The following is a 27,448-nucleotide window of genomic DNA, read 5'->3' as shown; positions in this document are numbered from 1 at the left end:
GCCATACATGCATAGCTGCCTGTTAAGTATCTGAAACATTATAAAGGTAAATGTTAGGCAATTTCCTTTAATGACAGTTGAATTAATTTTCAGTCACGTAACATGTTGAATGACTTGTCTCCATCTTTCATTATATACCTAATTTAATAACTGAGTGTATTTATTTTCTCCAGGGGGCAGGGGTAGAACTGTATCCTGGAAGTGTTGCAGAACTGCAGGGGAATAATATCCACCACTGTAGCAATTTCAAGACCAAAGATATCTTGAAAACCTCACTAGGAGGCATCTCTGTAAAGGTAACACCTATACAAACCTTCTTATGGTTAAATCAGATATATCCTGAATCATAAATGCTTAAACGTGTTTTAGATTACTTTTTACTTAAGTGTAATTTAAGTGTATTTACTTCTTGACTATTTTTATTTGAAAGATGATTCATCAAGTCAAAAGCAGTATTTTAGAAAAAGTTAAATGCCAAACTGGCTTTAACATGGAGATCAGACACTTCATTTTAATAATAAATGTTGGATGTTCATCCATTTGTAACACAGAGCACAGTAGCATTATGGATATTCAATGGTTTGTTATATATTGATTTTTTAACAGGTTCTTCCAGCACCAAAACTGAAGATGTGCAATAACTATATTCATAACAACCAAGGCTATGGAGTAACCATCGTTGGACCCAATAATCTTTGTCAAATACACGAGGATGATCTGGAGCAGCTTTCTAGTGGAGACCAAAGAGAGACAAATCTCCTTTCAAAGGCAATACAAAACCTTAGTCTTGAAATTAATACTAATAAACTTGAAGTCAATACCATGGGAGACATTGGGTGTCTCCATAATATTTCTGCATCTTCTCAATCTGACTAAATCCAAGATATTTTTTAACTATGAAAACTTTTAATGTGCCCTTTTATGTTTATCAAAAACATTCCATTCAGTTCTTTAGCAGTTTTAAAAAACTCAATCAGCTACAGGAGTGGTTCCACCCTAAAATCCACATACAAATCCACTCCCCAATAGCACAGATTAAATAAAAGTTTTGTTTACCTACAAATTCATTTAAGCTGAATGGAACTGAATACTGATATTTATAAGTTAAAAATGGATGGATGAAAGATTGCTCTCTCAAATGTTAAAAATCCTGAAAACTATATTTTAAAAGTTCCCCAATCTTCATACTGTATGGTGCAATATGCCATGTATTATTGATGTTTATTACAAATGTGTACCATAGAAAGACTACTTAAAGCAAACCAATAAAATCAACTTTAAATGTTTTATTTAAATCCACTGTGGGTAGAGTTTGTTATTCACATATTGCCTTTTTTACATTTAGTGGATTCCTTACATTTTACATACAAATTTGCCTTTTATTTGAAAACAATTTGACACTCCAAGCCCAGCTGAAGTCCAGATATTTTACAAGCATTCTATTGCAATACACTGTGCAGAGATCGAGAACTGAATATCTTCACTCAGAGGTACAAAACTCCTGTCCTGGAGGACCAGACAGTTTCTGCTTTTTCTTCCTCATGAGCCCTTAATTACTAACTAAACTCAATATTTGTTTAACTATACAAATCAAAGCCTTTTCTCATTCTTAAGAGGATGGATTTAAAGAGACCTAGAAAATCTGCTGGACAGCATATATTGATGCCTGGAGTTGGGCACACATGACCTAAAGCACTAACTGCATACTAAATTTAGAAACAAACTCCACAAAGACAGATTGAAAGTAAAAAAAACAACCTCTGAGAACCACAAGTCCAAAATTTTAAAGGTTTACTGAACATAAGGATTTCCATACACCATGGCCTTTTAGGAAAAATACACCCAAGCAGTATCCCTTTACCATAAACGGTTTCTAAAATGCACCACCTCTGTAACCCCCTCCTCCCCTGTGTCCTCCACCTCCCCTGTATCCCCCATAGCCTGAGCCTCTGAAGCCTCCACCCCCTCCTCCATAGCCTCCTCCTCTGTATCCACCACCACCGCCGCCTCCATTTCCAAATCCTCCGTATCCACCACCTCTTCCGTAGCCACCTCCTCCATAGCCACCCCCTCCTCCGTAGCCACCCCCTCCTCCGTAGCCTCCTCGGCCTCTGTAGCCCCCACCACCCTCATACCGCGCCATCTTCGGAGGCCGTGGGCCGTCCCCAAACCTGGAAAATAAAAATCATTATTTGTCACAAAGAAAAAAAAATGTTCAAACTGGATAACTAGATGAATATCCTGTTAGTTTAATACAACATGTCATGAACAATTCAGTTGACCTTCAGGGCACAGCCCAAAACCAAATATCAGAAAAATTAAATTACCTTGAGTTGTTCACCATTAGGTGTATCCCTGCGGCAGAGGGTTTTGAAATTTGACGAATGATGTTCAACATGCGTTCATTCACGGGACCCATCTGTCTTATGTATTCAGGATCTTTAGTTACTTCGACAACAAGTGCCTCTACTCCTGTTCTGAGAGCAGCAATACAGGCAGCAACATCATGAGGCATCTTCAGTTTTATCCTAGAAAGAGATGACAATCCACCAAATAGTACTAGGCCTCAGGTATAGCTGGAACAACCTTACTATATGCAATTTACTATACTACATTCAAAAGCTCTTCTGGAATTTCAGTCAAAGCTAGAGTATTTCATCCGTGAGTTCTAGTAAAACGATAATCCTTTATATAAACTAGACGGTCATAGACATAAAAAGAAAACCACTGAAAATCCCAGGCTACCAGTAGTATAGGCTGAGGCAGCCTTTACAGGTTCTTGTGAAACAAGTCAAGAAATTAATAGTTGAGAGTACAAGCAGTAAATATATACTCCAAACAATTAAATTTTCTGTACTATGCATATTCAGAAACACAATTTCATATTTGTAGTAAATTCTGGTTAATAATTACTAATATTAATTTATACTTATACTTAACTTATTATATAGGCAAAAGAATACATAACCGATATTTACCATTCATCAAGCACAATAAGTTCACCATCTGAAGTGATTTTCTTTGACCCAAACAGAATCAGCTGAAGAGGGCTGACCAAAGTCATTCCTTTTGCCGAGATGGCCCTTGTCCTGATCTGCACAAAATTTAAAATGCAGTGTTATATGAATTCAGAGTTACAACAACTATGCCTTCTGAATGCCCACAAATTTCATTTATTATGATTGCAGTTGCTTTCACTGCCCAAATAAAAATATTTTGTAGTTAAAATTGACATGATTTTACATTATACCCTTCCGCATCCCTCATGAGCAAACTCACCTTTTCTCCAAACACAAAGAATGGTGAAGGATATTTCGTGTCTTGGCTGCTGAAGGGACAGTTAACAGAGGATTTGTGGATTAAAGCATTGCGCCCCTCAGTGGTGAGGATCTTCCTTTTCTCCTTGTGATAGCAAACGTTGGGATAAAAGCCAAACGTCAGCAAGGAGATGACCACATCCAGATTGTTATCTGGCCCGAAGTTATTGAACATCTGCGTCATCAAGCACTCTGAAAAATAAAACAACCTTCTAAAAACTCAAAAGCAAAATGATACATACTTCAAAACAAACCCACAATTTCTAGGTTTCCCCAATCAAGTGAAAACATAACAAAATGTTTACCTTCGGGAAATCCAGAATTAACGAGGATATCCTTAAGCTGCACTTTAGCCTCCCATGTCATCCGCAGAGTGGCCATGTTTAGCCTTTTGTGCTCACAAAATCGAGCTTCTGCATCTTCGCCACCCATTCTACAAGTAAAGACAAGAATATCTGGCAATAAAGGGGTTACAGAACTAAATGTATGAGGATTAACCACAGGATTGGATATTAAGAATAGAGTTTAAAATTTGGATTAGTCATTTAAACGAACATACCTGGCATCATCCCAGGCCTGGAACACGGAAAGAAGGGCTACGTGATCCGAGAACCTGGTCCCTGCAAAGTTCCTGTGGACAAACCCCAGGCGCTTCCCTTCATTGATGAAAGGCTCGGGGAAACAAGTGGCAGCTGATATTGTGCACACAGCATCACCAACACTGGAAGAGAAGCAGGAAAAATCTTGCTGCAGTTGCTAAGCAATTTTTATTCATTTATATATACACATTCACAATTTCTATATATAGGTCATGAGTACACAAGGACATTTCAGACCTTCAGATTGCACGACTGGTATGAAATTAACCAACTGTAAATATTATAAGACTCACTTGATAATGCAGCCCATAATCATCATCTTTCCAAGACGTGGCTCAATGGGGAGTTTGGCAAGGATTCTGCCTAGAGGGGTCAACTCATCATTGGTATCCAAAGCATCCAGTTCTAAAATAACAAAAGTTCATTTGCATTACTGGATAGGTTTTAAAAAAATGTGCAAATTAGTGGTGCTTAATCCTTGTTCTGGTGTTCTTGCTTTTATAATGTTGTATTTGCTCCTGCTGAATTAATTACAGGCTAATTGATTTCAGTTTTGATTTTTAAGTTGGCTTTCAGGTCATAAAAACCTGAATGGAATTTAAAATTGATATCAACCCTCTTAATTAGGGAATGAAGGTTTGAAAACAGCCTTCATTCAGATTTGTGAGATCAGATGTGACCAACTACTTAAGTAGATTGAAAAATGACATTTCAACTCCTCTGTTCATCATAAACTAGTCACATTACATGAGTTATTTTTTTAGGCAGAAATAAGGAACACAATCTTAATTAGCAAGCTGTAGGCTGCTTATTGTACCCAAGCGCATTAAAGTGAATAAACGTGAGGTTTAGCAGAGTCCTAAATTTAAAAGTGGTATGTAGTCTTGAAGCACGTTAACATGTTAAACGGGTTTAAAATATTTTTAAAACCCAGGCCTGAGAACAGAAAAAGTCCCAACAAGCAAGCAGATTTATTATACGCACCAATTAGTACCAGTGATTAAGTGCCCAGGAAGAACTAAAACCAGCAGACAGTGGGTCCCCCCAGGACCAAGACTAAGGACCACTTGTATAAATAGTACCTCTCAAAGTATGCTCTGCTTCAATAACTGCATCCAAGGGAGGAGGCTCAATAGCTTTTGATAAGAAATGTCCAATGCCCCCAAGCCTTAGAAGCTTGATGCTGAGGGCTACTTCATGCAGAGGAGTACGGAAAATCTCAGGGGTCATGTGTGTTTCGAGTCTGAGGAAAAAAATGGCAGGAACAGGATTCACTTCTTTTTGTCACCTTGGAAATTTCACTGTTACGTGCATCAAGATGTTTTCAATCCCAATGCGTCTGGAAATGTAATCCCTTATTGATTGTTTCTAGGTTTCTAAGCAGCATGCTGCTCAGCTAATGATGAGAGCGTCAACTAAGATTCTTCTAATTAACACCAGCGCTAGAAAAAATGAAAGAAACCCAAAGGATGAAAATGTTAATGAATGCTTGCGAAGTGACCAGATGTTCTGTACTAGGTCATTTCGAACATGTAAATGAGGACTTGCTTTACCTTTCAAAGCGTGCTCTGCTACACAGATGGAAACAGAATCCAGGTCTGACTCGGCCAGCTCTGCCTTTCCGCTGTTCCAAATTTGTCTTGGATGCCCAGACTGTAGCATAGTTAGTCATGTTGTTGTGGGCTGTAAACAGTTTAACCTTTTGCCTTTAATTTAAAAACAAGAACACAGCTCTTAGTCATCAAATCATATTGCACAAGTAGGCTATCCAGGAGAACTAGGTAGATTTGTTCCAAGGGGGGGGGTTCAGTTTATAAGCTTATAATAAATATAATTGCTTATATGACCTATTAATGGATTTGCGATTTAACAGAACTACAATTTAAAAAGTTAATAGAATTAAACCACTTGGTCCAAGAACTTACTTGCAAGAGTCGATCACATAGACAACATCATTGATTGTAATACTGGTCTCTGCAATATTTGTAGACAAGATCACCTGTAAAAACAAAATCATCATCTCTCACATACAGTGCAAACATTGTCAAATGTTCATATAGTTTTTAAGAGCAATTGAGTTTTAGCTAACTATATCAAGATGCAGACTGCATTTGTTAAAGGGCAAAAATAAAAAAAATAGCTCTGAACTACATTACAGTTTGTCATTTTTCTGATATTACACAGCTCTAGCTATTTTTATAACACATGCTTAAAGGGCAATTAAAATACCACTGAGGCCAAATTAATTTGGTGGGAGCCAAATTAAATAATATCCATTTCACCTATGAACCCAAATTAAAAAAAAAAGGTATATAACAAAACACTGCAGAACATGACTAACCTTTGTAACATTGTCAGGCACAGGATCAAACACTCTCCTCTGTTCCTCACGTGGAATCTGGGAGTGTAAAGGCAAAATCTTGTAGCGGTGACTTGCTAAGAAAAAGAGAGGAAATGAATAACAATCAAAATAAAATCCACATAAGGGCAACACTTATTTCAAAATCTCTGCAGTGCCGAATTAGAAAGCCACCTACCAAAATGTGGATTCATCTCCAGATGCCTCTGCATAGAGTAAATGAGATTCCAGCCAGGCAAGAACACCAACACAGCTCCAGGAACATTGAGTGTTTCAATGTATTTCAGCAAAGCTTCAATCAGTTCAAAGGGTGTTTCCTTCTCATTTATCTGGGCCATGGAGTTTTTGGTCTCGGGGCCATATTCTGCTCCACATATAACATTACAGTTTGTCTGAAACAGAGTAATGCTTAAAAATCACTGGAATTTCAACAATTGCAACAGTCTGCTTGCTAATCTAGGATAAATGTAATAAGACCTTCATACTTTGCAATGAAACTGATAAATGACAGGACTGACAGCACAGTAGGATCACAATCTGACCTTATAATCATGTAGAGCTACTGTCGAAAGCATTAAGCAAAATCAGGATAATAAAGAATTACCTCTTCATCTCCACCCTCTTCATCTTTATCCTTTTTCTTTTTATCAGATGGGGGAGGAACAAACTGAGTCATCTGGATACAGTCCTCCAGGAAATACTCTTGATAAGGAAAACTGCATTATTTGGCTTGCATTGTGCATATGATACACAGTCACACAAACAGTACACTTTGGATAAGTTGTCTGCATGTGAAAAACTATATCAGTATGAACTTAATGCTTTAATCCAAAAAGTAATGAAACAATCTTGATTACAGCTGTAAAAAATATTTTTCAAGCATTTTAAAAACAAACCTTGAACTGGATATGTTCGTCCAAAAACTTCTATCACTGGACAGTTGAAGAAATATTCACGGAACATGGTGGTGTCAATGGTAGCAGACATGAGAATGACTCTGATTTCTGGGAAAGCTTGTACAACATCCCTCAGGACCACCATGAGAAAGTCAGTCTGCAACAGGAAAAACATTTCAGCCCCTCTTCAACCAAGATCTCAAAAACAAGATTGCAATGAGACAAATACTCAAGATTTTTTACATTCAAAATCACTGAGGCTTTAAGATCTATAAAAAATTAAATGTGAAATACTGACATTCAGATCTCTTTCATGAATTTCATCCACAATGACATGACTGATTCCTCGAATACCAGATTCCAATTTCCTTAGCAGTACACCTGCAGAAGAAAATAAAAATACTAGTCAATTAAAACACCCAAATGAACCTACTTAAAAATTGGGATATCCTCTCATTGTCAAGATGGAAATGCTATAGCTTATGCCTCTCATTTCAAAGTAAAGGCTCAATTGGAACAGGCTTGTGCTTGGAGCAGTTCAGCAATCTCTTTTCTAAAGCTAGTTATAGAACCAAATAGTGAGCAGGGGTTCTCTAAGGGCTGGCACACAACCGATTGGTGTGCAAATGACTCTCAGCACAGCAGAAACGCCTGCATCTTGCCAAGTACCTGCGGGTTTGCAGTGTCACCAGGGAGACACAAATTTGGTCTGGCTAAATCTCCGACTGTAAGCGACACCTACCCACTGTGCAGAAAAGAATGCTGGCATGGGGTCTGGGCAGGATGGACTCGAAACGCACACTGTACCCACAGCTTTTCCCCAAATCTTCACCTCGCTCAGAGCCAACACGCTCAGCTACAGAAACTGCACTGATTCTGCGAGGCTACCAAAACAAAGAAACAGCATTTTGTTGTATTCTAGACAGTTTTTACATATCATATTTTAGATTACTTTGTTGTCCTCTCATTCAGTAGTCACACTTTTTTTGTATCCTTACCTGGGTGACGACAATGTTACAATCTGAAGCTTTTCCATTCTTGATGTATTCATCCAGGATATACTGCGGAACCTGAGTGGTTTTTCCACAGCCTGTGGCACCTCTAATGATGACGACAGAATTACTGTGGATTGCAGTCATAATCTCCTGTTCAAACTTCTTCACCGGCAGCTGCTCACGCTCTTGAAGAATCTGAAATGTAGATGTCTGGGTGATCAAAATGATGCTGTGTGCACAAGATGAAATTCTGTGCACCATAAAGAATAAAGAAATAAAGTACTGCATGTGACACACACCTGTTGCAGATTTTGGTCATGTTCCAGCTGATACATCAGTTCATTTTGTAGATCTGAACTGATCTGTTCTGGGGTACACTGGGAGAAAAAAAAACAAAACAAAAAGAATCCTTAATTTCTCACCAGAACTTGCATTCAGCTGTAGTGGTGTTCTCTAAGCAAATATTGAAAATTCACGAAAGACTGAACACAAATGAAATAATATGGGTAATACAAGTCAGGCAGCACAGATAGTTCCCCAAGATCTTCTCACACAAGGTATGTAAAATGAAAATGCCACAAGGAGCACTAAAACTACTTAATGATGCAGAAAGAACAGAAACAGCTCAGCACTTACAAAAGCAAGAGGTCCATCATCAATATTACTGCTTGTCCAGGGGTTCCAGTTGACTTGTGGTGGTGACCAGGGCACTACACCAGCCATGCTCTGCTTCTGAGAGGGCTCAAAATGGGCAATTTTGCCCTGTATCAGTGAAACTGGATTGCCTGGGGCTTCAGGCTGGGCATGTAAAAAAGACAAAAATTGCCAAATTCATTCATAATATACTCGCAATTCACCCAAGACTTTGAGGAAAAAAAGATTCAAATTTGTCCTTAAGAGACTGTAGCAGTGACAGTAACAGTCTGCCAGCAAAGCATATTTAAAGTAAAACACAGGTTCAGAGAACATGTGAAAAAGCGTTTGGAGCATTTACACAAGGAATATGTTGACGGGTACTTTGATTTTAAAATAGTGTGCCACTCAACAATTTCACCCATAACAATTTCTATCACACTCAACATATACATAATTCTCAGTTGTAACAAACGTAATGTTACTGAAGTTTCACCAGCCATGTTGGTCTTAAGAGAGCTTACCGGTAGAGGAATCTGAAGGCCCAGCTCCTGAACGACAGAGTGCAGCTGCCGCTGCAAATCATCAGTAACATTTACTTCAAAGGCTTCCAGCTGCGTGAACAGAGAACAACAATTTTTACACTTCTGTGGTGGTCTGATTCGGCTATATTGGACCTTTCGAGAACCATTTGAAACGGAATTTAATCCAAAAGGCCTGCCACCTGAGACTTACAAAGCAACGTGTGTATAGCCATAGTGAAATTTAATGTTCAATTTAATTGTAACATGTTGATTTTTAAATTTCAAGGCGGGGAAAAATAATTCATTTTCGATAATGAAGTCCAGGTCACAAACCTCGTTTTATTTCAAGATTCCGGGATCAGACACAAATCGATCTCAAAGTTCTTTCCAACACGCCTCGTTACACAAAAGCTATCCCACTCACCGTTTCTCCTTCCTTCTTTTTGGTTTGTCCTGTGTAAGCCTCAATTACTCCAAGATGGTACAGCTGTCTAACAAGAGAGAGCGCACAGGACTGGGCAGCCAGCTTCTTGTTAGAGCCATGCTCACGGGCAAAGATTTCTATGTCAAAAATAAAAACAGGGTAGGCACAGACAGGGGCCATTTACAATGGAGTGCAAAATACATTATGTTTATAGAAAGATCCAAGTGTAAAAAGTCTTCCGTTTAAGACAAAATTCAGCAAAAAAAGGAATGAATTATGAGTTAGCTTTTATCCAAACTGTAAAAGAAGGAATAGTACTTACTTCTGCCCAGTTGCCTTACAAAAATACTCATTTCAGCAATAAAACTCCTGTAACAACATAAAGGGTGAGATCAGCATTTTTCTCCAAACATTTACATAAAAACAATACTATAATTTAACTACAGAAGCTAAAAAAACAGCTTGGTAAGTGAAATGAGTGGTTGTGTTTGGACACAAAAATTAATTTTTGCCAGCTTCAAATGTAGGGCTCAAGTCACTTCAGCACAACCTTTTATCAAACTGAAGAACGCTGGCGATGCACACACAACTACATACATTATTTCTCCTTCTAATTTTGTATGGATGTGATTTCAAAGACTGCTTTTTTGTGTATATAAATTGCATTTTAAATATCGGTTTATGAAAGAAATGCAACCCTTATAAAACTGACAGAAGAGAAGACATTTCTTTCAGTTTTCTGTAACTACAAAAGCACATTTATACATTCGATTTTACGGATAAAACAATTATCTACAAAATGTAAGAAGTGAAGGCAAATTTCAATAACACCTAGAAGAGAAAAAATGTACTGTCAAAGCCATTACGACTGCCAATACATTAACCAATAGCAGACTAACAAAGGAAGCGATGAAGTGTAATTATTTAAACCAACGGAGAACTGACCTTTGAAGCACAGCAGCTTCAAGAGACAGTGAAGTTTGCCTCTTAGAGGCCTATTATCCACTGCTACGATTAATCTTGGATGTCAGTATGTTTCTCTGCCAGGCTTAACAATGACCTTAGTCCCATCTGCCTTGTGGGCTTCTCGAAAACCTAATGGAACAGCAACACCAGAAATCAGAACCATGTACGTTACCACGTTCCCCCACTGGATGCAACCATGTGACAGCTTAGTGCTGCCTAAGTCATGTCACATGTTTTGTAACATTAAGATAGTGATTTCTGGTGTTACCATCTCCCACAATATTACCTCGTTTAACGAAAAACAATATAAAGCAATAGGAAGATCTTCCATTATGCAGCAACACATTAAGGTTGTGCAATTTTTAAATGTTTAATCATGGAATATAAGGTCTGCAAAGACAAAACATTCAGAGATCTCAAAGGGATAAGACTGTTGAAATGTCAATGACAAAAACCAAGGTATGACTTAAAAACATTGATATTCTACGAGCCTTCCTGGGGGTTAATGATACACCCAAAAAAGCTCTCTCCGTATCACATGCTAGCTGAGAAACATACTGTCACCACACAGAAAGAACGTCCTAAAAAACCTGGAGCCACTGCCGTACTTTATAAATCAGGACACTTATGTTTTTGCAATTCAAACCCAGCTAACCCTTTCACATGCACAAAAGAGTGGAGACAGTTTGATTTAAGGCTTGCCCACCTAGGACATTTTCAATTCACAGAAACACTGCAGCTTCAGCAGAGCAGCATACACATTTCAACACTTTTATGCAGATACAGAAGCCGATGTCTTAGAAAAACACTAAATCTGCTTCACAGTAACTTAGCCAAAAAGTCATAACTGGGTTTAAATGCATTAATAAGATCATTGTGTTATACAGTCTTAACAACTCTTGACCTGCCAAAACTAAAAGCCTTTAGTGCTCCTTATTTAAATAACTTCATATCATCATCACATTTGCATAACAGAGATGCTGCCATTACATTTTTCACTAATCACTCAAAGCATGGTTCACATAACAGTAGTAAAAGGTGAAAAGCTGAATATCAAAGGAATGGACAAATGACCAAAAAAACATTTTCTGACAAAAGAACCTCCAGTGGATCCCCCAGACCTGTTGTGGTCAGGCCCAACTTGGCTGTATTTGTAGTCTGACTGGTTCTTTTCCTTCTGAAAGAACTGGTTCAGACGGGCTTTGGCATTCTCTAGAGTCCAGTTACCATGAAGCCCAGCATTCAAATCAACTTCTTCAGACTCGAGAGTCTACAAGACAAAAAAAAAAGCAGGAGTTACTGGTAATAATGGACATCTGGGTAACATTTAAAAGGAAAGTGTTATGGAAGCACCTTCTCTATGGAAAATCTGAAAGGAAATTTCACCCTTAGCTTTATAAAGATTCTCTATAAATTAAATCTCATGTCAAGTATCAAAGTTACTTACATTAGACTGAAAAAATGGAATACATAAATGTTTTCTTTTATTAAATGAAGCTTGAAAACTATTCTATTAACCAGTTTGGAAAACTGCAGAGTAACGGATTAATAAGGCTTACTGCTTGTGCTTCTTGTTCCTCCTTCTTTGAGTAGTAATCCTTAAGATTGGCGCCACGATCCCACTGGGCATTGTTAAAACCGGAATAGCCCAAACCAGTCACCCCTGGAACAGGTCCCGAGCTAGGTCCTGCTTCAGAACCTGGGTTGTGTACAATGAAGTTTTCATGGTCAAATCAACAATCATTTTACCATATCACGGTCCATCAGTTTAGTATATACTGTCACTATACTGTTAATAGATGACACTATTAGCACCACACACACACACTTTTTTTACCTACAGAAAACACTATTAAGCTCTAATTATCCATCTGCCAGGCAAGTGGCAGTCTGATATGTTCATATGACAACCACATGTAATCAGCCCCCATTATTACTTGCTCTGTGGATCTCCTGGCATCTCACCTTGCTCAGCCTTTACAATCAGATGTGGAGGAATAGGTCCGTTTGGAGGCAGATTTCCAAAGCCGCCGCCTGCACCTCCTCCTTCTCCTCCTCCCCCACCATCAGGACAATCACTCGCTGGTAAACTGGCCTTTAAACCAAAAGAAAACATTGGGATAAAAGCAACTAACCGGTAACCTTAACACCCATTTACAAATACAATCGCCTACTAACCCCCAATGCAGGGACGTCACTAGCATTCACTTCCCCCATACGGACAAGGTAATTGACGAAGTCTCTTGCAGCATTGGCTTGAGCATCCTTCTTATTGGTGGAGTTTCCCATTCCAGTGTAGTTGAAACCCTCTACGCGTACCTGAGAGGATACAATTGAATTAAATTGCACATTTTAGCGGCAATCTGACAACACACAAGCTCCCCGAACCACTGATTCATTTTAAAACTGCTGGAAGTCTAAAACAAAGCAGCCATTGTTAAAGAGAAAGAAGTATTTACATTTTCCTAATCACTATTTTTAGTCTTGCTGATGAATGATTTGTTAGATATTTGAAGTAGGTTTAAGAAGATGACTCCCACGAAGCAGTAATCGCCTACAAGCAGCAGAAAAAATGCAGAACCTTTCCCATATTAAGGCTAACCTACTTGTTCTGCCTTGCATTGAAACAGATCATACAGAAGTCAGCCTGAAAAAAAAAAAAGGACGCAGGACGCACAACAAGATGCATACCTCACACATAAATTTCTGTCGGTTTTTGTTTCCAGCTGCTCGAATTTCATAGTTGGGAGTGACTTTCCTCTTTCCACACCAGGCGTAAAGGAAGTTTTTAATGTCACCCATCGTGCGCTGACAATACTCCTGGTAAGTGTAAGAACGACATATTGACAAAAAATAACACGGAACGGAAAGATCAGAAACTATATATATATACACACATACACAACTAAAAGTGTGAGTGCACTTATAAAATGCATCTTAGAATACAACATTTTCAAAAGATCAATTGAAAACTCCCACTGTGCGTGACCGCAGTACTCAGTGTACACTAAACACTACTGTACTATGTAGACATTTTCAAGATCAACACTTTTGCTGTGCTACTGCTGAGCAGCTGATGAGGATTTTGCATGTGAATAAACGATGAAAGCTTAAAGCACAATTGCCAGAATCTTTTTTTGGTTCTGTAAAAATGAAGCATTCTTTCTTTCAGTTGGACCCATGTTTTCTACATTATCTGCACGTATCCCTGCCCTTGTAAAACCTCTTGCGTATAGAGTTTAGGTTTGCACAGACAAGAAAAATCTAAGTGAAGGTCCGGAGCGTGGCACCTTCAAACAGATATGAAAACAGACGTTGCTATCATAGCATTGAGTTACAACGCAATTGAAATGCAGCACCAGAGTAACGCAGTGTGGTATGCAGAGACACAAAAACCCGTGTCACACCAGTTAATAGAGGCTAACTCGCAAATACCGGCTTGTAGCTATCACAATTCATTGAACAGTACAGCTTCACTGGATATTTTGTATCTCTCTGAATTGCACACGCATTTTCCCGTCTGCAAAACAGGATTTCAAGATAAATGGCCCACAAACCTGTATAAACAGTCGCAAAGGAACCCACTTCCTCGCCAAAATACAAAATGGCCGTCCCGGAAGCAAGCTATAATACCGGGGGCGGGGCCATCCAATATTGGACCACAAACTTTCAGAAAATAAAGTAACCATATCCATTAGTCTAACCTTAAGACTGCCGAGAAAAAAATCTAACCTTAAGACTGTTGACTGCAGCAATATGGCGTAAAAAACGCCACACGTTGACTGTCTTTGTGCATTATTTGATAGACATGGTTGTGGCAAACATTTCAAAATGTAGGACGTTTAGGGATGTAGTTTTCCTTCTATATAGGGAATTGGTGTATCATTCAAGGTATAAATTGTTGCCTAGCAATATAAATTTATTAAGGTAAAAAGAAAACTTGGTACTTGGAGAAAAGGTACTTTATTTAACATTATGTTTACACTTAACATTCTCGTGTTTGTAGGATACAGACCTTTTTAATGTCTAATTTGTGCAGGCAGAAGGAAAAAGGCAGAAGGCAGGTTTTTGGAAAAAATGAAATTCCAATAGAATGTTTTTGCCCCGAGATCTCGTAGAATATTGGCCCATGTTTGCATAAAGTTCGAGTGAATTTTAATCTAGATGTTGAATAGTCTTTGGATTTCTCTGCTTTTAGAATGACTGTGATCAAATTGTTATTCTCAAAGTTGCTTCAGTACCCTGATGCTACTCAGATTATACAAAGTTGAATTATATGTCAAACCCCGAATACTGTTGTAGAATACATCCATGTGTAAATATGCAAAAGTGAAACCTATATCTGATAATAGCATACAACCGTTTACACGGACTAATATTCCACTATATATTGACACTTAAGAAAAGGTTGTTACACTGCATCTTCAAAGCTGCATGAGCAGTAGTCTTTCCGTCTGTAATTGTGTGTGGGAGGGCCTCTAGGGAATTAGCAATTCATACCGTGCAGATACTCAATGACACCTGTAGAGGTCTCTCTAGTGCTTGGGACATTCTTCATCTTTCAAAGTCCATATTCGCTCATTAAATCAATTTCTCATTTTACCGCATTTTCATTACACTACCCTGCCAGTGAACCAGCATGGAAACGTGGGTGTACAAGTTTTACCTGTTTACTGGAATAGTCTTCGTAAACAAGTCCTTATAAATTAAAATCACGTACCCGATCTGATGTGATCCAAGCACAGACGGCTTTTTTCTGAAACTGTTCCTGTTAATTTGTTTCAGGAATATGTTCTGAACAAGGAAACTACAATGTTGCGCATATGCACAGATATAATATCCCCTATGAATCAATCGCTTTTTTTGTAAATGAAAACTTTAGCATGGTTTTTACTATTATCTACCATCTTAAATTGGTCCCTTGGGATGAATAAAGTATTGCAATTGTTCACTTACCTTTAAAATCATTTTTAAAAAACACTTGAAAACTTTGGCAAAAAAAATGAATAACGCTTTCGCTCAAGTGCTCATGTTTTTAAGTAGATTGTGGTGCAATGGAGATAGTGCCTGGTGTGGGGGATGGAGCCCCAGATTAAGGGAGACGCGTTGCCGTGCAAACCACACCTGGCGTGAATAAGTGGAATGAACGGCAGGTGTGGGAGTGGTTTAAAACTTCTTGAAAAGAGAAAAAGATGTAACAGGGGCTTGGTCTTGCAGTAGTTATGGTGTTGGGAGGACGTGGGAGATTGGCTTTCCCAGGTGTGGGTGCTTTGCTGTGAGAGAGCCGGTCTGAAGCATGACAGTAGCGGGTGTGAGACACTGCTGTAGACGGGGCGATGTTAGAAGAGTGCGCCGCATTGAAGGAGTGAACTGAGACTTGATTAGCCGCTGTCGTAGGTCAAGTGAGGGGCTGGACAAGAACGACATTTCCAGAGGGAGTTGTGAAGAAAAGAGCGAGACTGTCAGTCTGGGAGGAGACCGATTAGAGGAAACGGAGCTTTATGAGATCCCCGAAAGATATTAAAAGGGACAGCATCTTTCTAGGGTGTGAGAGCAGGGCTGTCGTTGTCCGCTGTGAGTGTGCTGGCAGCTGTGAGTTCACCGTGTGTGTGTGTGTGTGTGTGTGTGTGTGTGGAAAAAGAGCTTTTAAAAAAGGGGGTGTATGGGAGCCTGCCCTTTCCCAAGATGGTGTCCACAATCCCCATGATGCTACAAGAGGGAGAGGGGGTCAATATGATTGTGGGAATATTTGGTACACTTCTCAAAAGAGGGGGGGGGGAAACCTTTCAAGAGGGCTGAAGTTTTTTTTTTCCCCCCGTTCTGTGCAGTCACTTACTTTACCTCATGTACCCTCGGGACTAAACTTCCCCCCCTATATGTAGTAACTGTTCTTTGTAACTAAGCCTTGGTTGAAGATGCACGTTTCTGACAAAATCTAGCTATACGGCATTGTTATGCATTGTGTATCTCATATCTGTAAGCATTAAAAATGCTGCTGTGCTTATATTAACAAGGCATTCATCTTATCAGAGTTACGAACTATGAAAGGTAATTTCTCAGAGGTAGGATCATTTTTTATTTTTTATTTTCCTTTAATGTGGGCTTAGTTATCTATCCCAAAAGCCAGATTTGGTTTCTGTCTTCTAGACATATTCATTTATCATCTTTGTTTAAGACAGTTATGACATGATATGCCTACGAGATGGATTTTCCTCCTATACCCTTCGAAGAAATGATTAATTTATTCAATTTCGGCAAAACTGAGTTTTTATTAATTTTTATTCCTCCCACAAACTTTAGTTATCGGGCTGCCATCTCAAAGAAAAAAAAGATGAAAGAGGACAGTTAAAATGTGAATGCTAGGAAATGAAGACCGCAAGAAGTCTGTAAAAATAGAGCAATCCTTAATCCACTGCTGAGGAAAATGTGCTCTCCTCGATCACCATACCCATTGAGCACAGAAATGGACAGTTAAAACTGCTGATACTTGATGAATCCATTTTAAATGATTTTATCTAAATACCTGATGTATACTAGGGTTTAAGGGATTAGCTACTCAATAAGCTAAATGGGTTCAATGTTCAAAGATGGCATTGCGTTTTGGAATGAATTATTCCATGGGCTACCTCATTACATACCAGTAGAATACAACTTCTGTGTTCTATGGGGGGTTGTAATTTATATTAAGGCATTTCATATTCCTAACTTTGGACTTTTTATGCTTTGTTTCATCTGCATATAATGCTGAACAAAATATTAGCTTAATTATCTCCCTTGCAGGAAGGTGAAATCATTAAAATGGAAGTGTGTGGCGACTACATTTAGCAGGCCTCCTGCAGCATGCATGGGTTTTTCGTCAGGCTCATTTGCGAGTTTGCATGTCCACACACATTCCTCTGGAAAGATCAAGGCTTTTGCTGGAAGGATGCCCAATCATTAGTCTTTCTGCTAATGGCCAAGCAGATTAAAAAAAAAAACAACAATTAATTGGTCATATTCTATTTAGTTCCATATTTTTTTTTTCCTGAAGTGTTACAAAAATGCAACTTCTCTGTGCCCCTCAACAACAACAAAAAAAATCTGACAAAAACGGCCAGCGGCTCGGGCAACTCTGAGCGGTTTGACCTCAGACCTGAAGTCTACTCCAAACAGGCAGTTTAAAATAATTGTTCAATGCAAATCTGAGAAAGGAAAAACTAACCCTGGATTCAGAATTGGGCATAAATGCAAACAATCCATTAACGTTTTTCTCACACAGGTTTTAATGATGTACTGCAGCACAGCAGATCACACAGTGTAAAGCCGATCATTCCAAAGACTGATTTTTTTTCTCTATTTCTTAAATAGAATCCATTCATTTTACCTGCACTGACGTTAAATTAAGTTTTTAACCACAGAGTGTTCATTATACGCAGGTAATCTTTGAGAAAAAGGTTTATGATAGATCTTTTTTGGAATATAAGAGAAATGATCTAAACCATCTACTGAAATATATACTGAATATATTATACTCACCTAATTATCAGCAGTTCTCACAGGGCATTTTAATTTAATTCTGAATATTCAGAGCAGCACATGCATACATATAGTATGCTAATCTCTTTCAAAGCAAACACAAATAATGTTGGGTTTCGGAAACACACGCCTCAATTTTTAATACTATGTTAATATCTAAAAATGTTTCTGTGGGCAACTAGCAATATGCTGTTTGTCTGTTGCCTTTAAAAATATTTTTTTTCTAGAAAATACATTCTGGTGGTTACTATTTTAACACCTGCAGTTAGTCTCACTGTAAGCCACCTGTGTATCATTCTGATATCCACGGGAAATTGAAGGGGTGAACTGAGATTTCTTCCAAGTCTCACCAAGTGGCAAATGGAACTGTGACACAAGTACATCGACTTGGATGAAAACCCAGTTTTGACTAATACATAGAAGTGACCACAGAAATTGGCCTGCTTTCCTTTCATGTCATAATGTCCAAATTCGGTCTACATTGAATATGATTTCATCACCAGAATTCTATAATGATCAAGATGAGAACACACTTCATTCAGTACACTGCTAATAATTCAGGCTTAAACAGGAATCCCAGAATTAATTTTAAAAGAAAAGTGAAATCAACATTTTTTAATGCTGCTCAAAGCTGTAACTGAATTTGCTTTCCACACATTTTAAACTTAAACTTGTTGCTGTCATGTAGGGGACTTGATAGGATTTACAGAAGAATAATTCCACTCAGAAAAATTAATCTCTGTTTGTTCTCTCTCTTGTTGGCTGACACAGCTCCTCTGTCTAACCTATTTAAATGACTTAATAGCCTCCTTTCATTGATGAGAGGCATGCTAAATAAAAAAAACACATAGGCCACATTAAAAACTCCAAATATGTTTGAGTTTTGTGTCTAATTTCTTATAATGAGCTGTTTAGTACAAAATTGAACCTGGCCAGTGGCAATCAGGTTTTAAAATGTGACATTCTATAATTATCTGCTCCAGGAAACCGTGACAAAAAAACAGGATGACATCAAAATTATGTATGAAAGAGGACTCAGGAGTACGTTGCTATAGTGGATATGATGTGCATATGAGCGGATGTGATGTTTCTGTGTTTGTTTTATGCCAAAAGAACAAAGAAAAGACAGTTTAACAATGCACAATGTAATTTCTCACAGTTTTTCTAACAAGAGAATTTGGTAATTCTTGGAGAGGCTGGTCAGGTTATTAATCTTGCCATTAAATTCTTAATCTTTTATCCTTATTTCAGACAAAACCAAAAAGATTATCATAACAGCTCATTAGATTTAAGTGAAAAGGCAGAATGGGTGAAACAGGCTGAAATAAATAAATGTGGAAATGAATAATAATAAAATAACTTCAGTTAATTCATTACATTCCTTGCAGGCAAAACTCATTCATTATCACAGTTGAAGGCAAGCTTAGTAACAATTTGCCTGAGAGGAAAAGGTTCTTGCAAAACATATTTAGTTACTGACCTAAACCATGAAGTGATCATTTATTATTGTACAGAAAGTGATTCATTCTCATCTAGCTGAACAAGAGGAATGAATTTGTGCTTAATATACCCCCAATTTATTTTGGCTGCATTGAATACCACACTGACAAATACAAGATAAGTATCAGTAAATTGATTTTTCTATAGTTTAAAGTGTGTGTTGGTGGCGTGTGTGTGGGGTTGTTTTTAATTTCCAAGTAAAATGGTTGACTGTTATGTATTTCTATTCCTAATTACTCCATCCATGCAATATCAGAAAACTGCTTGCACTGGTGAAATTCACAGAACCTGGAGCTATTTCAATACTATGTAGTGCAAGACGTGTATAGTTAGGAGATGGAGAAAGGGACTATTTAGACTCTGCACAGAAGGTACTCCAAACTGGAATCAAACCCTAGAGTTGTGAGGCAGCAGCACTGAAAACCTTGTGTTACTATCCATAATATGGGTACAATTCATTTTGAACCCCTTTCAAATAGAATTACTTACACTAATACTTTTGACCTGAATTTCTGTGATTTTATGCAGTACAGTGACTGACTTGTATTATACAGCAAGTGGGTGGTGCTTTATTTGTTAAGCATAGTAATTCTTTTTTTAATTATTCTTTGTCAGGATTTATGATATAAGCACACCAATTTGTGCCAAAGAATATTTTTTTCTTTAAAGTGGATCATTCCTGTATGTGTTAGGATCAGACCTACATTTAATTTAATTATAAGCATAATTACTCTTCCCATGGTTTTAAAAGTATCACTAACTGTATATCCAGTGCTTTGTGAAAGCATATCAAGCTGCCTGTAACCCCAGTTTTATTAAGAATCCAATTAAGCCAAGGGACATAGCATATTAGCCATTTATCCTATTACACAATTTAACTTAATTCCCTTAAACTAATATCAATTCATTTATCAGAAGAGCCCAGAATTAATTAAGTTGTTCTGAACTAACACACAGTTTAACCTAGAAAAACTTCTCATAATTATTTCCCCTTGTCTCCTACTGTATATACAGTAGCTTTTATTTTGACAGTAGACAACTTCCTTTGTAACACAAATTCTAATGATTCAAATTAAAGGCATATGTTTATTTTCAGGCATAATTAAGTCTAAGCAACATCATTCAAGTCTGTAACCCGCATTAGAGCTTAACGAAGGCTCTGCAGACATGGCTACTGGAAGCTGTGTTCCTCTAAAGACCTGATACAGCAATGCAGGGACTGTTACACATGACTTAACCTCAATCACATCCACCAAAAAAGTAACAAAATTGTTTTATACAAGGTGAATGAGTATCAGTCAAGGTGAGGTATGTTGTATTGAAAAAAGATGCAATTATCACCTTTTACTTTTGCCATGATTGGGCAACTAAAGTTCAATGAGCTATTTCTCAAGAGCTTTGTGTTATTTTGTTAATTTATTTAAATTGCAGTGGTAATAATGCAATGTGATACATTGCATGGAAAATGTGGAACAAAATATTATCTTCATAATCAGAATGATAAGAAACAGAGATGTGACACAATTTGCTGGCCTCACTCTTGGCTGGCAAACACACTGGACAAGCGCAGGGATCGGGGCAGCACATGTTTTACAGGCAGAATGCAAAGTGACATGGAATATCAGAAAGGAAAACAGAAGCGGTGGACAATGAACAGCCTTCGTACCTTGTTTTGCAGACTTTCAAGGATGTAATCCAAATACGATCTCATTTTTAGCATATTTCTAACATGCTTTGCTGAAGTTAGAACAACACCAGCACAGATTTTAAATACAGCCTTTATTACTTTGCTCCCAGTAACTGAATATTGAATTTAAATTTAACCTTGCGCTATTATGGAAGGATAGTTTTAATTTATTTCATTATTGTTTGCAATGACTCATTAGAGGAGGACTCGATGCAAACTAGGGCCAGGACTCACTAGATGTACTATCTAGCAGAGCAATAAAATATTAACAAAAAAACATCTAATTGGAATCTTGTCATTAATGGTAATGGCTATCACTCTATCAGAGGTCCTTCTGAAGAGGTAATGATAATCTTGAGATTGCAGTGCCTAATTGATACGTTCAGTTGTTTACTTCCTTCCAGCTGTTGCTCCACCATCATTAGGGGGAATAAAATGAGCTACGTTTTTAACCATCTCAGTGCCAAGATATTTTCTAGACAGGAGTGAAATATGAGAATATACACCACCCAAAGCAACAGCCGCAGGACAAGTACGATTGTCAGTGTGGTCAAGGAATGCTTTCATGGAAGGACATGCTCTCTGTGAGTGCAGAGAAAGGCATTCTTAATTGAAGTATAATATCAGGATAAAACAGTAATGTAGGAACTACAGTATGCCTGGGACTAAATACAAAGAGGACATTAGAGGGAAGGTTACAAACCCTGACCTACTCAAATAATAATTTAACTTTAAAAACACAATTTCAAAAACATTTTTGCGGAAGGAATGAAATGGTACCTTTCTTCTCCTGGAATTCTCTACCAGTGCAAAGCCCACTTCCCTTATTAAAAACCGACTCCAGCCACAGCTCACCAGGCATGGATACACTGTCCATTCACATTACGGAGGCAATCATAAAAACAGAACTTTCATTAATCTCGATGACTCGAACGAAACCCTACCTGAATGAGGTTTGCAGGGGCAGCCCATGCTGCATTTCAGATAAAAAACAGGATCCCCAGATATTTTTATTTTTTACAGGTTCCCCTTCTCCCTCACTCCCCTGTTTTTATAATCATATGTTCTACGATAAACTATCCTCATGGCTACCATCCATGTGCTATCCCAACACAAGCAAAGAGGAGGTCATTTTCTTCCAAAGTGCAGATCCTCAAGCCACCTTCCATTTTTTCACACTGAAAGTCCTGTGGAAGAAGTAGCATCATTATAACAAAATTACTTTGCCCTTGATGACTGAAGCTCCAACAGCTGATGTCTGCATTATAGGCCTCAATCTAAGGTCCATACAAGTGACCTTACTAGTTGCACTACACTACAGGGTTCCTCAAAGTGCACATTCGAAATGAAGCACAACATGAAGTTAATTTAATATATATATAGATTCAAAGCCCCCTTCCATACTTATCAAATGCAAACAGCAATACTCAAAAACACACATCTGTCGCATTGGTTTAATCGAAAAAATATTGGGGGTATTTCATTGTCAAATCAAATTGTCAAATATTAGTGTTAGCATACGTATATTAATTATTCACTAGAATACCCCCAAGTACACTATACATGAACAGTTTACAGTAAAACATCCTGAGATCTACTGATCTTGCTTAAGTCAACATTTTAAAAATTCTGGATTATGAAGACTGCTGACTTTTCTTTTAAAAATTAGGAACAAAAGATGCACTTCGGACCAGCTATTTCTGACTGTGTGGCAGTTTAGAATTCACTACCACATATTCTTCCCAATTATCCATGTATGTACTAAACAGAAACACTGATGTAATCCAGCAGGATGAATACTGAGTAAAGACCCCCAAGTTATATTTTATTATTAATCATGCTTAACAGTTAATCATTATTTATTTCAGCATACTTTAACAAGGAACAAACAAGGAACAACATACATTTGCATTGCATTGAAGGCACCAAAAAACAACTCATTTTGAAAACACTGAGAACTATGCCTAACAACCAACACACTCAACATCAGGCAGTGCTACTCATTTATACTCTACAGTCTCTAACCTGCATCTCCTTGATAACCTATACAGTTTATACGATATATATCAATATAGAGTATTGTACAGTAGATAACCCCCTCACCACCACCCAATGGGCTGAGAAACTTTCTTGCTGGGTTGTATAAGGTTCCCTCCATTTTATATCATGTAATGGAAAGTTGTAAACTCATGAACTGACTTAAATGAAAGAAGAACTTGTATTGAAGTACTAAATAAAACAATATTTGTCCTAACACATATGTGTGTATCAATTTGGCAGCCCAGTGGTCTATTAGAAGTGAACTGGTCAGAATGTCTTATGTTTGTACAACATTTCAGAGGTTCTAATTTATTTCTGTCCTCTCATTTCTGTGAGCTGTGCAATTTGGCAAATAAAATACTGCTTCTGAAAAGTGAATAATCCTGTTACTATTGATTCTGGTGTGGTAGAACTGCTGAACATCACACTTCAGCATCTTGCTGAGCAGATTTGGATTTGTAAGTATAGTGTAACTCAGAAAAACAATAAGTCATTGTTGAAAACTGTTTACCTGGTATATTTGTACTTTCCTCCAAACGTGTTACATCCATCATGATTAAGGCCTTGTGAACTTCATAGCTGAAACTGAAAGGCTAACTGTATGAGGTCACTAACAATAAAAATACACATAGTACTGTATATACAGTATACAGCATATCCCAAAATGTTATTCATTCCGTAGTTAATGCCATATTAAATGGGGGTAACATAGGGAGGAAAATGTATGGAAAAAATACCAGGATATGTTTAAACAATTAAGAAAATGTGCATTCAAAACCACTAAGAGGAGTCACTTTTTTATTCAAAGGGTTATGGAAGGCTGAAACAGGGTACCTATCCATGTTGTTGAAGTCAATATTCTGTACATGGCTTCTTCCAAGAAGTAGCTGTTTGAGCTTCTTGAATCAATTAGCTTCTAAATCCAAATGGATCAGATTGACTGATTAGCCACCTCTCATTTCATGTTCATATGTAGTTTATGTACCATATATGCATAAGGCTTACAACAATAGTCTTCAGTGTTTACTGTATGCATTAACCTTTCTTATTTAATAAAACTTACATCTGTCCATTCAGTGCATTGGCCTGCAAGAGTTGCATGGATCTGAAACTGCTGTAATTTTACAGTTCACTAAATGTCTTATGATTATTATATAACAAATCTTGATTTTAACAAAACTGTGATTTTTACAAAGCTTAATCTACAATATATTGCATTTGAGAACAATTAATGTACCTTTGGCTTCATCTGTGGTCAAATTAAAACGGTTTTGCAGCTCCAAGTATCAAGTATTCAAGTATCTTCTCCAACCTTCATAAATTAACTTACATTTGTATCAATGTATGGCATTTGATGTATATATTGAACCATAAATTGCTAGTGTTATTGAATTTGAGTTCAAATACATTCACTGTAGAATGTCCTTCAGGAGGAGATAGTGGAAGCGTCGATTACTTACTCTTCAGATCAATTTTTCAGGAGCAGGCTGTTTGACATCTTGTGGTGCAAGCAGAAAATAGTTCCATTTTTACTGAAAAAAATACAATTGATCATAAAAAGTGGGTAGACTATCAGTTCTCTAAACTTCAAAGACAAGCATCCAATATTATTTAAAGACTGAGCCAGTGTACCCATAGAGCAGTTAGTTCCAAGTTCAGCTCTAGCTCAGATAGGAGTTTATTGAACTATTTAAGAAGTGTTGTGGTCCCTGTACTCCCTTGTTCACATTGCCAAAGGATATAAAATCAATACCCCTTCACTTTCGAAACATAATTCCTCCCTTTCATGCTCCTTTGCATCCCTTAGGTCACTTTTGCTTACATTGCTTTTGAAATACAAAGTTGTGGCACCTGTTAGTATCCCTTTCCTCCACAGGTACACACAAGAAGACCACCAGCATAGTGCATCAGTCTGCTTAGGGATGTAGTTTTCAAAGCTCTACAATGCAAAGCAAAGGATACTTAAAAGAAACAAGTATATTTCATACTGTTTTCAAGTATTACCAGTTGATTTATTATCCCACACACCCTCCCAGCTGCACGGTTTTCCATGTAATTGGAATGCTATTACATTCAGACAACTACCTTATCAATGTCTAAAATATGTATTAAAGACTAAAACATGACCCATCTGGGATAAAAAAATGTAAGAGAATAATTAACAATACTGTCTGTTCTATTCCCTGTGCATAGAGTTTCCAAGCTTTTATAATGAATTTTGTAATTTTGCCATTTGTTCTGTCACAGAAAATAACTATTCTACGCAAAAGGCCTTTAATACAGCCATGCTGTGAATAGGAGGTCCATTCATTTTAACTCATTTGTGACATATCTTTGGTGCATGCTCTCAACAGTTTGTGCTTTAGCCTAAAACTTTTTTCACTCACCCAGCAGAGCCGTCCTCAGTACCCTTTTCAGATGGATTGGATTGGATGAATTAGCTTTTCCTCCAACATGGGACTAGGCAGAAATTCTAGGGTTTTCGGTCTAAACATGCACTAAAATAAGAAAGAAATGGTAATGAAACTAGCTGCTTGTGGCTTTATATGGCCTCTTATTGGCTGCACAATAGCTGGTGCATTTAACTACAGTTCCTGCACTTTGACCGTTTGTTCACTTTTCAAAGCATGAAAGGCTTCTGTTATCTTCAAAGCTCCAAAGAGCATAACTGCAAAAACATAACCGAGCAAAGGGGACGCCAGAAAGCTGTGAACCTTGACTGACTGCACATTCAATCTTGGGAATTTTTTTTCCCCAAGATATGCAGTCTAATAAAACAGTTCATGCAGAAATATAAAACATGACTGGAACTGAATGATGATATCTCTAGGGGGGGAAAAAAGGAAGCACAGAGTTGTTTGGACAGATTTTTTTTTATTATTATTGATTTAGTCCTTGTGTCTCATGTTTGTCAATAACCATATAAATCAACATAGAAAATAGTGATCGCCCAACACTGCCAACAAAAAAAGTTTTGAAGGTAGTGGGATGGGTGCCTGGTTAAAGGAAAGAACTTACTGGCAATATAGAAAGAGAATGCTAACCGGATACTCACAGCATCTCTAGGCACACATCACAGAGCATCGAGCATGAAAATGACATTTTGATTACTTTCAACAATATCCTGTTTGCACTGCTTGAAACTGGATTTTGGACAACTATACTGATCCTCGTAATGAAATGCTGGTGTGTAGGAAATAACTTTTGTTCCTATTAGACTTAAATATTCATATTGAACACTCAAATCCCCCGTTTTGCACCAACTGAGGTGGTTTTAGGAATCCTCCTTGGGTTTTAAAGAGTTTGCATTACAGAAAAATAATCTATCCAATATAGCGTGGGGGTCTGGAAGGCCACACTTCTTTACCACTGAATTGCTTCATCGGACTTTCTGCTAATATAATTTTACTTTTTGAATATAAGGTGAATATACAGGACAAAACCATTAATATACAGTATGGTTTTATCTTGTGAATTTAGGAGGTCCACGTATTAAACAATATAGTCTATTGCAATTGTAAAAATACAGGATAAAATGGATGTCAGTAAAAGAAAACGTTAAAAAAATCCAGAAATAAATATTAGAAGAATATTAGTCAGAAAACTAGCATAAAGAACATAGTCGTTAAAAGTACAGGAAACCACTTGGTCCATCTTGCTGCCTGGGTGCTATTAAAACAATCAAAATATACTACCTGTACAGTTGCTAAAAAAGTAAGCTATGTTAAAATTCACTAATAACAATTACTATTGAACAAAATTCAAGGTTGAATCAGGAGGATACAACACTAAACTACTAGAGATGGTTGTGAAGTTGAATGTTCACAATGCCATAAGCATTATGATCCTGTAGGTTTCTCATGTAAATGTCATCTTACAATTGGTTGCCTGGCAGTGCAGTCTGAAGATCTTTCTTAAGAGTGCTTGCAAAATGTTCTATCCTTCCAGACGCTGCTATGTGTAGCCAGTCACTGCGGAATCACCCTGCAAAAG

At 37.6% G+C, this 27,448-nt stretch overlaps 1 protein-coding gene across 2 annotated transcripts; it reads right to left on the bottom strand.

Moving 5' to 3' along the window:
• Positions 1-1,271: 1,271 nt before the first annotated feature.
• dhx9 (DExH-box helicase 9) lies at positions 1,272-14,315 on the bottom strand. 2 transcript variants are annotated; one of them, XM_088927851.1, is made up of 28 exons: positions 14,271-14,315; positions 13,405-13,533; positions 12,892-13,032; positions 12,679-12,808; positions 12,273-12,412; positions 11,835-11,983; positions 10,070-10,116; positions 9,748-9,884; positions 9,324-9,413; positions 8,803-8,964; positions 8,466-8,543; positions 8,170-8,361; positions 7,914-8,055; positions 7,470-7,552; positions 7,172-7,328; positions 6,880-6,977; positions 6,454-6,667; positions 6,258-6,352; positions 5,842-5,915; positions 5,470-5,622; positions 4,999-5,159; positions 4,210-4,321; positions 3,877-4,038; positions 3,623-3,750; positions 3,280-3,509; positions 2,979-3,094; positions 2,328-2,528; positions 1,272-2,171 (listed from the first exon to the last, which is right to left on the bottom strand). In XM_088927851.1, the coding sequence occupies exons 2-28, from the start codon at positions 13,513-13,515 to the stop codon at positions 1,874-1,876; spliced, it is 3,801 nt and encodes a 1,266-aa protein (XP_088783977.1). In that variant the 5' UTR covers positions 13,516-13,533; positions 14,271-14,315; the 3' UTR covers positions 1,272-1,873. The 2 variants fall into 2 exon arrangements, with proteins under 2 accessions (XP_088783977.1, XP_088783978.1); XM_088927852.1 differs by lacking the exons at positions 11,835-11,983; positions 12,273-12,412; positions 12,679-12,808; ... (1 more) ...; positions 13,405-13,533; positions 14,271-14,315 and adding an exon at positions 10,693-11,729.
• Positions 14,316-27,448: the final 13,133 nt, after the last annotated feature.

This window comes from Atractosteus spatula, chromosome 11 (assembly GCF_055471065.1).
Source record: "Atractosteus spatula isolate fAtrSpa1 chromosome 11, fAtrSpa1.hap1, whole genome shotgun sequence".
Taxonomy (NCBI): Eukaryota; Metazoa; Chordata; class Actinopteri; order Semionotiformes; family Lepisosteidae; genus Atractosteus; species Atractosteus spatula.
This window is presented reverse-complemented; position numbering and strand designations above follow the sequence as displayed.

Bases quoted from the DNA above. Each gene is read 5' to 3' on its own strand.
- dhx9 (XM_088927851.1), bottom strand. From the start codon at position 13,515: ATGGGTGACATTAAAAACTTCCTTTACGCCTGGTGTGGAAAGAGGAAA. The intron at 8,362-8,465 runs GTGTGTGTCACA...TCTACATTTCAG, and splicing joins ATGACCAAAATCTGCAACAG to ATTCTTCAAGAGCGTGAGCA. The intron at 4,322-4,998 runs GTACTATTTATA...TTGTTATTTTAG, and splicing joins AGCAGAGCATACTTTGAGAG to AACTGGATGCTTTGGATACC.